Source organism: Lagenorhynchus albirostris, chromosome 19 (genome assembly GCF_949774975.1).
Source record: "Lagenorhynchus albirostris chromosome 19, mLagAlb1.1, whole genome shotgun sequence".
Lineage (NCBI taxonomy): Eukaryota > Metazoa > Chordata > Mammalia > Artiodactyla > Delphinidae > Lagenorhynchus > Lagenorhynchus albirostris.
In genome coordinates, this window is record NC_083113.1 from 17,955,605 (window position 1) to 17,969,180 (window position 13,576).

Below are 13,576 nucleotides of genomic sequence, written 5' to 3' on the forward strand. Positions count from 1 at the left end.
CACTTTCCATATGCTGTGCTCTCTTAGTATTTAATATACATAGGTTTTCTCTAGCAGGAACTGTTTCAATAGCCCCTCTTCCCCCACCTCTAAATTCAATATGAAAGTGGTACTGAGAATAATCTTTTATGAAACAGAAAAATCATCACATCACTACAGTGCTTAGGACTCTCTGATGGCTTTCCACTGCCCTCAAGAAAAAAGTTCAAACTATTTACCTTAGTTTATAAGGCCCTCCCCCTTATCTGCCTACCTCTTTTCTCATTACTCATTTACACCTCTTTGTTCCACAACAGAAGTTTAACTACCTGCTTTTAAATTACTTGAAGATTATGATCATATTCCTCACATCTTCTAATTTCCAAGCTAAGCAACTCTAGTTCCTTCAACAATTCTCATCTTCACATGCTCTTTAAGCCTTGCCTCTTTTGACTTCTCCTAATTTAATGAATTCTAGTTGTTCATATCTCTCTTAAAACGGGGCATCAGAACTCAGCAAAGTACCTCAGACAATAAGAATGAATGGGACTCCTTTAGAGGTGTAATCCACTCAGGCTGCAGTCCCAGCTAAGGAGAGGCCTAATATAACCTCCCACAACATCCCCAGAAATGTTGAGACTACTGCTCTCAATAATTCTGTGGGATGCTGAATCTATCCCATTATCCCTAGTATTTCTGGGTAACGACCAAGACATAAACCACTCTGATGATGCGTATTCAACCTCCATCCTGCTCTGACTCAATCTCCCACTGCTTGCGCCTGCCTCCCCACCGCCACCCAACCCCATGAGCAAACTCTTCTATATCCTCCGTCTCTTTTCTGACTTCCCAGTCATACTACACCCACCTCCCTTGTGCCATTGCTGCTATTGATTTATCTCAAATTATTTTTCATGTAGAGTGTGAGGCAGGGGTCATTGTTAATTTTTTCCAAATAGATATCTAACTGCTGCAAGATCATTTGTTAAAAAGATTTCCCCTTCTATCCACAGGAAAATAAAAGTGAAATTTATAATCATCATTCACAAAACAAAACAATAAAGATTTCCCCTTCTCCATTGAACTGCACTGGCATCTTTGTCTTAAATCAGCATTTAAGTAGGTCTATTTCTGTACTCTCTATTCTTTACCCTGGTATATCTGTGTATTCTTATATCAATAATTCCCTGTTCTGAATCTTGAAATCGGGTGTATACCTCAAACTTCCTCTTTCTTCAAGAGTAGTTTGGCTATTATAGATTTTGTATTTCCATACAAATATTAGAATCAGCATGTCAATTTCTATTTTTAAAGTGTGATGGGATTTTGATCAGGATTGTGTTCAACCTGTAAACCAATTCTGGGGAAAGTGTCATCATAAAAATAATATTGAATATTCTAACTCATAAGCATGGATTAACTCTCCATTTATTTAGATCTCTAAATTCTCTCAGCAGTGCTCTGTGATCTTTATTGTAGAGCAGAGTTTTCTCAACTTCAGCACTACTGACGTGTTGGGCCAGATAATTTTTTGTTGAGAGGGGTTGTCCCATGCATTGTAGGATGTTAAGTAGCATCCCTGGCCTCTACCCATTAAATGCTAGTAGTATCACCCAGTTGTGACAAACAAAAATGTCTCCAGGCATTACCAAATGTCCCCTGAGGGAGGGGGGTAAAATGAACTCCCCTCCACTGAGAACCACATAGAGATTTTCAAATACTATCTTTTGTTACATTCATTCCTGGGTATCTGATGTTATTGGTGCTATTGTAAGCTGTGTTGCACTTTATATTTCATTTACCAATAATTTGTTCTAGATCTGCAACTTTATCTATAAGTAGCCAGATGGTAAATAAAATATTCTAGGCTTTTCAGGCCATATGCTCTCTGTTATAACTATACAACTCTGCCCTTGTAGTGTAAAAGTAGCCACAGACCACATGTAAATAAATGGGTATGGCTGTATTCCAGTAAAACAGGAGGCTGGTGGGATTTGGTCCACAGGCCATAGTTTGCCAAACTGTCTGTTCTGAATACAAAAATACAGTTGATTTTTGTATATTTACCATGTATTCCCTTACCATGCTAAATTCACTTATTCATTCCAGTAGCTTGAATATTCCTTTGCATTTTCTACATACACAATCATGTCACCTTCAAATAATGACATTTTTAGCTCTGCCTTTCCAATCTCTAAATCTTTTATTTATTTATTTATTTTCTTGCCTCACTGGACTGACTAGGACCTCTAGAACAACACTACATGAAATAAGACAATTCTTTCGCTTTATTCCTTACCTCAAGGGAAAAGCATTCATTATCCCACCATTATGTGTGTAAGCTTTTCATTTCACTGTTCAGATTAGGAAACTCCCTCCTATTCCTTAGTTGTTGATAAATGGGTATTGAATTTTACCAAATGCCTGTTCTGTATCTCTTGGGATTGCAGTTTTTCGCCTTTATTCTGTTAATGTGGTAAATTACTAATGATTTTCAAATGTTAAAACATCTTTGCATTCCTGAGATGTCATTATGTAATATCCTTTTTATGAACTGCTGGCTTCCACTGCTAATACTATGTTAAGGATTTTTACATATATGTTCAGGGAAATTAGCTGTAATTTTATTTTCTTGTATTGATTTCATTTAGATACCATTTAGGTTTTGGTATCTCAGCTTCCCTTTGTTATCTGGTTAGGAAGTGTTCTTCTTTTATTCTCTCAAAGAGTTTGTGTAAGATTGGTAAAATTATTTCTTCCCTAAATGGTAGAATTTATCAGTAAAGCAAATAGTCTAGAATTTTCTTTACAGAAGATTTTAAATTAGTTTCAACTTCTTTAACAGGGTGATACTGAGACTGTACTTCCTCCTGTGTTGGTTTAGGAAAGTTGTATTTTCAAGGAACTTGTCTATTTCATCTGAGATGTCAAATCTGTTGACATAAAGTTGTTCACAATATCTTCATATTATCCTTTTAGGATCTATAGTGATGCCTACACTTTCATTTTTTCTTTTTGATTTTTTTTTAATTAATTAATTTATTTTTGGCTGTATTGGGTCTTCGTTTCCGTGCCAGGGCTTTCTCTAGTTGCAGCGAGCGGGGGCCACTTTTCATCACGGTGCGTGGGCTTCTCTTGTTGCGGAGCACAGGCTCCAAACGTGCAGGCTCAGCAGTTGTGGCTCACGGGCCTAGTTGCTCCGCGGCATGTGGGATCTTCCAGACCAGGGCTCGAACCCGTGTCCCCTATGTTGGCAGGCAGATTCTCAACTACTGCGCCACCAGGGAAGCCCTATACTTTCATTCTTGATATCAGTATTTGAGTCTTCTTTTTTTCCTTGTTTAGTCTTGCTAGGGGCTCATTAATTTTATGAAATTTTTCCAAGAACCAGCTCCTGGCTTTGATGATATTATATATATATTTTTGACTTGTTTCTATTTCCTTGATTTCTGCTTTAAATTTTTTCTTCCTTCTAGTACTTTTGGGCTAATTTTCTTTCCTTTTTTTTAGCTTCTTAATAAGCTGGCAGCTTAGAGCACTGATTTTAAAATATTCTTGTTTTGGGGGCTTCCCTGGTGGTACAGTGGTTGAGAGTCCACCTGCCGATGCAGGGGACATGGGTTCGTGCCCTGGTCCGGGAAGATCCCACATGCTGCAGAGCGGCTGGGCCCGTGAGCCATGGCCGCTGAGCCTGTGCGTCCGGAGCCTGTGCTCCGCAACGGGAGAGGCCACAACAGTGAGAGGCCTGCGTACCGCAAAAAAAAAAAAAAAAAAATCTTGTTTTCTTATATATGTATTTAAAGGTATGAAATTTCCCCTAAGCAATGCTTAAGCTCCACTCACAAATTTTGATATGTTGTACTTTATGATCATTATATTTAAAAATATCTTATTTCTCCTATGATTTCTTCTTTAATTCATTAGTGATTTTTGTAAATTTGCTCAATTTCTGTATTGAGCAAACAGAAATATACTATTTGTATATTTTTCAAGTTATCTTTATTAATTCCAAATTTAATTTCTTTGTGGTTTGAGAAGATACCACGTATGATTTCAATCCTTCTGAATTTAATGTAACTCAGTTTATGGACCAGGATTTGATCTATCCCATTGATTGATCAATATTTACTTAAAAGAATCTACTTTCTGCAATTGTTGGTGTTGGTGTACTATTTTATAAAAGTTACACACACATCTAGGATTGTTACAGTTTCCTGATGTACTGTTATGAAGAATCCTTCTTTATCTTTGGCAGTACTCCTGATCTTTAAGCTGCTTTGTCTGATGTTAATTTTCCTAACACAGTTTTCTTGTTATCAGTGTTTGTATGGTATGTCATGCCTTTTTCTGTTCTTTAACTTTCTGTCTTTTAATTCATCTCTTATAAACATCACATAGCAGGGTCTTTTTAAAAAAAATTCAGTTTGATGATCTCTGCTTTTTAACTAGAATGTTTAATTCCTTTATACATTACCAAAGTAGATATATTTATTTATTTATTTAGGCTACACCACGTGGCATGAGGGATTAGTTCCCTGACCAGGGATCAAACCTGTGCCCTCTGCAGTGGAGGCAGGGAGTCCTGACCAATGGACTGCCAGGGAATTGCCCCTATGCAGATCTTTAACAATCCTTTGTCATCCTTAATGCATGAAACACCCTCCTGGTTTATGCTAACTTTATTTATTTATTAATTTTATTTTTGGCTGTGTCAGGTCTCAGGTGCAACACATGGGATCTTCGTTGCAGCATGTGGGATCCTCTGCTGCAGCGTGGGCTCCTTGTTGCAGCGCGTGGGCTCCAGAGCATGTGGGCTCTGTAGTTGTGGCATGCGGGCTCTCTTGCTGTGGCCCGTGTGCTCAGTAGTTGCAGTGTGTGGGCTTAGTTGTCCTGCGGCATGTGAGATCTTAGGTCCCCGACCAGGGATCGAACCCGTATCCCCTGCATTGGAAGGCAGATTCTTAACCACTAGACAACCAGGGAAGTCCCTATGCTAACTTTAAAGTTCATAAGCATGTTAAGTATTCATTAAACTCAGTGATTAAAAATTAACGTGTACAAAACACTAGAGACCTAAGAGAATCACTGTCCAATATGGTTCTGCTATTTAAGCAGCTAAAATGTACCCACTGGCTGAACCCATGTTCAGCCAATATGCCTCCATCTTGCCCACAAGAGTAGTATGAGACTTAGCATGTCATGGCTATTTTGATGCTTCAGTTTACTGTGAGATAATTAATTTTTCCTAATTAACTAACATCAGTAATGACCTAATCTTTGCACATAAAAATTATTTGTGCATCAACTTAAAAAAAACAAAGTATGAGAGTATCTCTTTCTTCACAATCTTGCCAAAACAGAATATATTCAAACTTTTGGGTTTTTGTCAAATTGATAGTGAGAAATGGTGTCTTGGTGATGACTTAAGCTGTATATCTCTTATCATGAGCAAGATTTAAGCATCTTTCCATGTTTAAGCGCCATTTGTATTTATTTTTTTCTGAAAAAGGCAAAGTCAGTTTCTAATCTTTACAAATTTTTCTGTTGGATTGTAGAGCTTTATTTTTAGAAGCTCTTTAGATATTCAGGATATTAACCCTTCATGATATAAATTGCAAATAAAACTACGAAAATTAAAATAGAAAAAATTCCTCCCAAACAGCAATAGTGTAATCTTGATTTATTTAAACTTTCTCTTTACATCAGAATATTAGGCACAGAAAATGAAAACAAGAGGCTTAAATTAAAATCTGGCTTAATTTTACCAACACAAACTATATCTAAGTTAATTCCGTTTCTAAAAAACATCTGCCACCTTAATCAATGCTACAGTTTTCCTCCTCCTCGTTTAACTACTTCTAAATACTATATATAGTTCTCTAAGTAGCCACTCCAAAAATTGTTCTGCCAGTATGAAAATCAAACAATCAAAAATAATCTGTCAGGGCTTCCCTGGTGGCACAGTGGTTGAGCGTCCGCCTGCCGATGCAGGGGACACGGGTTCGTGCCCCGGTCCGGGAAGATCCCACATGCCGCGGAGTGCCTGGGCCCGTGAGCCATGGCCGCTGAGCCTGCGCGTCCGGAGCCTGTGCTCCGCGACAGGAGAGGCCACAACAGTGAGAGGCCCGCGTACCGCAAAAAAACAAACGAAAAAAATCTGTCACTGGAAAAATTAAGTCTACCCACATGGAAAGCACAAGCAAAACCTTCTACCTTTTTGACACCCAAAGAACACTAAACCAGCAACCTCCAATATCAAAATTAGATAAAAGCATTTATAAGGAATATATATTTCACCACCACAAAATACTTTGATTAGAGGAGCAGGATGTGAAGAATAGCAGAAGCAGTATTTATTATGTAGATACTTTGTGCTAGATGCTGTTCAAATGCTTTATACATATTAAGTTATGCAAACTTCACAGTAATGTAGAAGGTAAGTACAATAATCCAAATGTTAGCTAACTATTCAACTTAGTGAAAGGAGTCTCAAAAGGATAATATAATTTGCAACTGTCCCTTATCTGAATCCTCAGAATAGGATTCTAACAGTTATAACTAACGTAGAGTATATCTTTTTTTTTTAAGAGTATATCTTGATTAACATGTATAAGCAACATTGATCTTCACTTGACTAGGATTAGAAGGTACGTGGACCAAAGCTACCCTATTTCACCAATCCAACAATAAATCTGAAAGTAATTAAATATTTAAATTTTGATTAGGGATGAATGTCTGGGTTACAACCCACCCCCCAACAAAAATAAATAAATTTGAAAAATGTCAAACCTGTGTCAAAATTGAAAGAGGAGTACACTGAATATCAATATATTCCTCCATCTAGCTCACCAACTACTAACATCTTGCCACGCCTATTCCATTTCTTCATGTTGTGATATACACAATTCTCTTTTTCCTATATAGACTACAATCAGTTTGCCTCTTCACCCTTAAATACTTCAAAATTATCTCCCCAAAACAGACATTCTCTTATATGGTTAACCACAATACCATTACCACATATAAGAAAATAAACAATAACACCATCCAACATTTAGTCCTTACTCAAAGTTCCTCAGTAGTCCTAAAACATTCTTTATTATCAACTTCTCCTAAAACTTGCGATCCAATCACATATTATATTTGGATGCTATGTCTCTTCAGTCTTCCCAAGTCTAAAACAGTCCCAGGACTTCCCTGGTGGCGCAGAGGTTAAGAATCCGCCTGCCAACACAGGGAATATGGGTTCGAGCCCTGGTCCGGGAAGATCCCACATACCACGGAGCAACTAAGCCCGTGCGCCACAACTACTGAGCCTGCGCTCTAAAGCCCACTTGCCTAGAGCCTGTGCTCCTCAACAAGAGAAGCTACCACAATGAGAAGCCCGCGCAACACAACGGAAGAGTAGCCCCCGCTCGCCGCAACTAAAGAAAGCCCATGCACAGCAACAAAGACCCAACACAGCCAAGAATAAATAATAAATTAATTAAAATAAAATAAAATAAAGATCGAATGCAATTAAAAAAAAACCAGTCCCGCTGCCTCTGTTCTTTACAACATTGAATCCTTTGAAGAGCCTGGCATTCTGAATATATATCTCAATTTCTTCATGATTAGAGTCTGCATTTTCAGCAAGAATACCACAGAAGTGAAGTTGTTTACCCCCCTTCCCCCATATCATCACATCAGCAGACATATAATCATTAATCATGGCAATGCCAAACTTGACGACTTAATTAAGATGGTGACCATCAGATCTCTCCATTATAAAGGCACATTTTCTCCCTTTGGAATTAATAAGTAAACTGTGGGATGATACTTTTAAGATCATTTAAATATCCTGTTCCAACACCATTCACCCAATGATTTTAGCATCCACTGATAATCCTTGTTAATTATTTCACTAGAGATTACAAAATGGTGATTTTCTATGTCCACCACTCTTTCTATTTATTAGCTAGTGTTATTCTAAAAGCATTGTTTCCTCTTTTTCCTCTTCTTTTTAAAAGGGGCCTAGATCCCTTTTAGTGGGGAGAGGTATCTAGAAAGCAAGAACTGGGTTTATACACGTTCTTTGCTACTGGGTATCACTGCTTCCAGGCCCTTTCTATGAACAGAGTCAGGAAACAACCAGTTTTTAAAAAATGAGTTCACACCTATACCTCCAATTCACATTCACCACCATAGCGTTCTTCTTTACCTTTCCCCATTCCATATTTATATCTCCCTTCTCCAAGGTAAGAATACCATTTCTCAACAACATCAATATATTACTCATTTGCCCTATCCTATAATACATACAAAATAGTTTCAAAATTAACACCACCAATACCACTACCAATAATAAACCCTAAGTCAAGTTTTTTTTAATAGTTGTATTTATTCCTACAATATATCTTACTAAGAGTGTAAAAATTTACTTGAATTCTTATTTCTGTGTGGTTATGTTATCTGATATAGTTGTTTCTGTTTGTATTCATTCAATTTTTGGATTTACTTTTTTCCCATTGCTTTTTATTTTGTGAATAAGTAAAACATTTACATACTTGGAAAGTCACAACTATATAAAAAATATTCATAGAAAGGAATTAATTTTAACAAAACCTGTTAACATACTAATGAGTTTCAAGATAAACCTGAAACTGGATTTGTGATCAGTGAAATAAACTGATAAGTGATTATTTCAATGGAATTAAAAAAGATTAAGGGCTAGAGTTTGAGATTTAAAACTCTTCTTTATTGTGGAAATTTCAATAAAGGTGTACTTAAGAGCTAAAATGCACAACTATAAAAATAAACACAAAAAAATCTGATCTGATTATACCTAGCTTTTGTACATGATAACCTTTGTCCTCCAATCATAAACAGGACTGTTACTAGCCTAGCCCTCCTATACTTTCTCCTTATAGTGTTATATATTGATATTGCTCCCTAATAATGGCATTATCTCTACTTCCCTTTTTGAAAACCCACAATGTTGGAAAAAATGCTTATTTTAAATGGATATATCTTATGTAAATTTAAAATAACATTCAATAAAATTTGGTAATTGGATATATCTAGATTTTTTTTTAATGTTAGCATTCTAAGAGATGGCCTTTATAGAACCACTAATCATTAAGGGCATTAAAATAAAGTCTTTAAAATAATAGGCTACAAAAGGAACACCAAACAATATGTCTGAAAATTTGTGGTTTTATATATCTTTGTGGTAAAGACAGGGAAATATACAAAAAAGAAAGAAAAAAAAGGAAAAAAGCACAACATACCAACACCAACAGCCCCAAACTGCTGCCCGACTAATGAACTTGGACTGAATTGACTGTACGTTGGCATCCTGCCGAAAGGTCCATAGGAGCCCACTGACTGGAATGAAGAAGTAGATGAGCCTAGTGAAGACTGAAGAAGAGATCATGGGTTAATTTTCCAGGCTCTAAGCAATATGTACATAATGGAAAGAAATTCAGATATTTACATTTTAAAGAAAACTATTAAATTACAACTACTAGACACAAAAGCAATTATAACAACTTGCAACATGCATTTAATGTTAAAACAGCTGAATAACCTGATTGCAGAATTTATATACATGTGTCAATTGTACGCAATGTGATTTATAAATGCTTTTTTCTACAATGAACTGCTCCTCTGAGTTCAGTTTTACAACAGATTTAGGAAAGAACCGAAGAAAAGTTACCCGAATAAGTAAACTAACTTTGCTTAAAGAAAAAATATGAGAAAAATCAAATTTCGTTATAGTACTAAGTTTCAGTCTGGTGGTGACATAAGTAAGACATCTCACTTTTGATTTTACTCTTATTTTCAATCACTTGAGGTATACTATTAAATTTATGGGAAAGAAATGCAGAAACAAACTATCCTGTACAAAACCACTTACTACTTACACTTTTAAATAGTTATTATTACGTTAAAGAGCACTTTATAAAAAGCTTCTTACTAAACCTAAAATACATATATATAAATATATTAATATGTATATATATACATTAATTTATCTTAACATAAAGTTTGATAATATAAATATGAAGTGTATTAACAGCCACCAGGATACAAGTTCACTGATGGCAGAACCCTGTCTGTATGTTTGCTGCTAGTATCAGACACATGGCAGGTATTCAATAAATACTACTGAACGAATGAATCAAAAGATCAAAAGCCAAAATTTACAGTGGTTGGAAGAAGTTTTTAAAAATCATTTTGAATTGTGCTCTCTAGGTTATTGTCATTCCATAAAACTGACTGATGAAATAAGTTGTTCTCTGGAGAGTTATCAAAAGATATGAGAGTCCGATAACATTGCTCTTCGGTGTAGGCAGCTATTTCTATGAGAATGTGTCTCCTCTCCCTCCATTTAAGAAGTTCGCACTTTCTCAGAATTCTTTCAGACTTAATTCCTCAAAAGTAAGACTTAAAAAGCAGGGGATAGGTAAGAGTAGAGAATTTCTTCAGTTTATGTTGCAAGAACCAAATTTTTTATTTCTTAAAAAGCTTATCTTATACTCAGAAAAATAGTAAGTAAATGTTAAAAGGTACTTTCTCTTTTTTTCCCCATTTTAATTTTATATAGTACTTAATATTTTCTTTAGAAGAGTTCATTAGGTATTTCCTTTTAATAGCTGGAAGGCACATTCTATGCAAGATAATATATATTTTAATAGTCAGTTTTGTGAAAACCTAAGATTTTTATCACTCACAGCATAAAAAAGAGGAAGTTAAAAAAACCCAACAAGCATATTTTACTGCAAATGACCAAAGACTTTTGACAAGAAAAAAACCTGAGAAGAAAATGGATTCAGCAGAAAAACCATATGGGGGCCACAAAGTTTTTAATCATCTATGCCAGGAACTAAAAACACTCATGTTAACCTGCTTCCTCTGCTGCTATAGTAGAAATTCAGAGCTTCTATGTGCTTCCAATTAACATATAAACAGGTACTATAATGAACATCTTCTTTAATTCATAATTTACAATCTTTTAGACATCATGTGTTTCTGTTTTAAATAAAATATACAAATTTTATAATTCCTCGGGCTTCCCTGGTGGCACAGTCGTTAAGAATCCGCCTGCCAATGCAGGGGACATGGGTTCAATCCCTGGTCCGGGAAGATCCCACATGCCATGGAGCAACTAAGCTCATGCGCCACAACTACTGAAGCCTGTGCACCTACAGCCCGTGCTCTGCAACAAGAGAAGCCACAACAATGAGAAGCCCGTGCACCGTAACGAAGAGTAGCCCCCGCTCGCCGCAACTAGAGAAAGCCTGCGTGCCACAACTAGAGAAAGCCCGCGCACAGCAACGAAGACCCAACACAGACAAGAATAAAACCAAATAAATAAATTCGCTCATTAAAAAAAACCTTCTCTTAATGAGAATACTTAGGATCGTCTTCTTTAATACTTCATTTGGGAATTGAACAACGTATCTGTACGTGTTAAAATCCTTTTATATTTTTGCATTGCATGTATACTATGTAACAAACATATCATATATAATGTGATTTAGCATTTTTTTCATTAAACTTAGTCATCTTACCTAAGAGTAGCCATCACCACCCTGGTTTGTAATATGATCCACATGTGAATAGTATAGTGGCATGGATCCTGGATTCTAGAGCCAGAATTCCTGGGTCTGTTCAAATTATGGGTCTACTTCAATTTCCTCACTTATAAAAATGAGGATTATAAAAATGAGAATAACTATAGTACCAAGCTGAGAGGGTGTTGTGAGGATTGTCCTATTATATGTGCAGTGCTTTGAATAGTGCTTCTTATAAAGTCAGATCTCAATAAATGTTAGCTATTTTAACCATTGTTGAAATCAGAAAGTACCTTATGATAAAAATTAATTCCTCAGCTATTTCTTAATCTATTTAGTCCCAACTTATTATCTAAAGAGAAAAACCTGGGTGAGAACATTATCCAGTTATTTTGGGTATCCAGGTAACTAGAAAACGGTAATAAGCTTATATGAACATTTAATCGAGAAAATTTAAAAAACAAAAACAAGGAGAGGCAAAATCCAAGGCTAGTTATGTGCATGAAATTTACTTGAACTCCAAGACAAATTTACTATGTTACCTGAACGATAGCTGGGTCCTGAGGCAAAGAACATTGTGGTTTTGGTGGCTCACAAACAGTGAGGTCTTTAATATCACTCCCACGGAATATAATGTATTCAAAGACTTCATCTCGAGGTGGTATTGGACGATCTGTTGGTCTGTCTTCTGTACCAAAGGACCGAACTGGTGAGAAAACAGAGGATATGAGGTACATGTCTACTCACTGTATTCAGCTAGTGCCTCTTACAATGCACTGTTTCAAGTACTAAAGAGCAGTTCTTAAATGCCATCCATAAGAAAGTATTCATTAATTTGTAGCTAAGTAAATTTTTTTTCTTAAGTGGAAAACAGAGTGGGTTTTGCATAGAGTTAAATGTGTTCAATTTAAAAGACTATTGGCAGGGCAGCGGGGCTTCCCTGGTGGCGCAGTGGTTAAGAATCCGCCTGCCAATGCAAGGGACACGGGTTTGAGCCCTGGTCCGGGAAGATCCCACATGCTGCAGAGCAACTAAGTCCGTGCGTCATAACTACTGAGCCTGCGCTCTAGAGCCTGCGAGTCACAACTACTGAGCCCACATGCCACAACTACTGAAGCCTGCACGTCTAGAGCCCATGCTCCACAAGAGAAGCCACTGCAATGAGAAGCCTGCGCACCGCAACAAAGAGTAGCCCCCGCTCGCCGCAACTAGAAAGTCTGCACAGAGCAATGAAGACCTAATGCGGCCAAAAACAAATAAATAAAATAAATAAATTTATATATTAAAAAAAAAAAGAATCTGCCTGCCAATGCAGGGGACACGGGTTCGAGCCCTGGTCCGGGAAGATCCCACATGCTGCTCAGCAACTAAGCCCGTGCACCACAACTACCGAGCCTGTGCTCTACAGCCCGTGAGCCACAACTACTGAAGCCCGCGTGCCTAGAGCCCGTGCTCCACAAGAGAAGCCACTGCAATGAGAAGCCCACGCACGGCAACGAAGAGTAGCCCCCGCTCACTGCAACTAGAGGGAGCCCGCGCGCAGCGACAAAGACCCAACACTGCAAAAAAAAAAAAAAAAGTTATCTTTAAAAAAACAAACAAGACTATCGGTATTATGAGGTTGTGTTCTTCCTACATTTTTATTTACTTATATCTTTGGTGGTTGTGATAAGAGGAGGTGTTAAAAATGTCCTTCATTGTTATTTATTTTTAATGCCCTCATTCAGCAAAATAAAAAACTGGCAGCATTTTGTGTGTGTGTGTGTGTGTGTGTGTGTGTGTGTGTGTGTGTGTCTGTGTGTGTGTGTGTGTGTGTGTGTGTGTGTGTGTGTGTGTGTGTGTGTAGTAAGTGAAGATGTGAAGACTTTCCCAATCTACAAAAATCCCAAAGTTTTGGAAACTGAGCTTTGGGTTTAAGAGAAGAAAATGGAAAGAATATCCATCTTGGTGAATAGTACGTCCTCTAGAAGCCAAGGAAAGCAGCTGTCAAACTATTCAGTTCCATGGGATAGCCTGAAATGCCCTAGTTACCTAAAATA

At 36.9% G+C, this 13,576-nt stretch overlaps 1 protein-coding gene across 5 annotated transcripts in view; it reads right to left on the reverse strand.

The window, feature by feature from the left end:
* The window catches only part of LSM14A (LSM14A mRNA processing body assembly factor), a 56,006-nt gene that overhangs the window by 18,222 nt on the left and 24,208 nt on the right, over nt 1–13,576 (reverse strand). For all 5 annotated transcript variants that reach the window (XM_060129703.1, XM_060129706.1, XM_060129705.1 and 2 more), the window contains exons 2-3: nt 12,080–12,243; nt 9,249–9,378 (exon numbers count right to left, since the gene is read on the reverse strand). In XM_060129703.1, the coding sequence (XP_059985686.1) occupies nt 9,249–9,378; nt 12,080–12,243 (294 nt within the window). The remainder of the gene's footprint in view (nt 1–9,248; nt 9,379–12,079; nt 12,244–13,576) is intronic.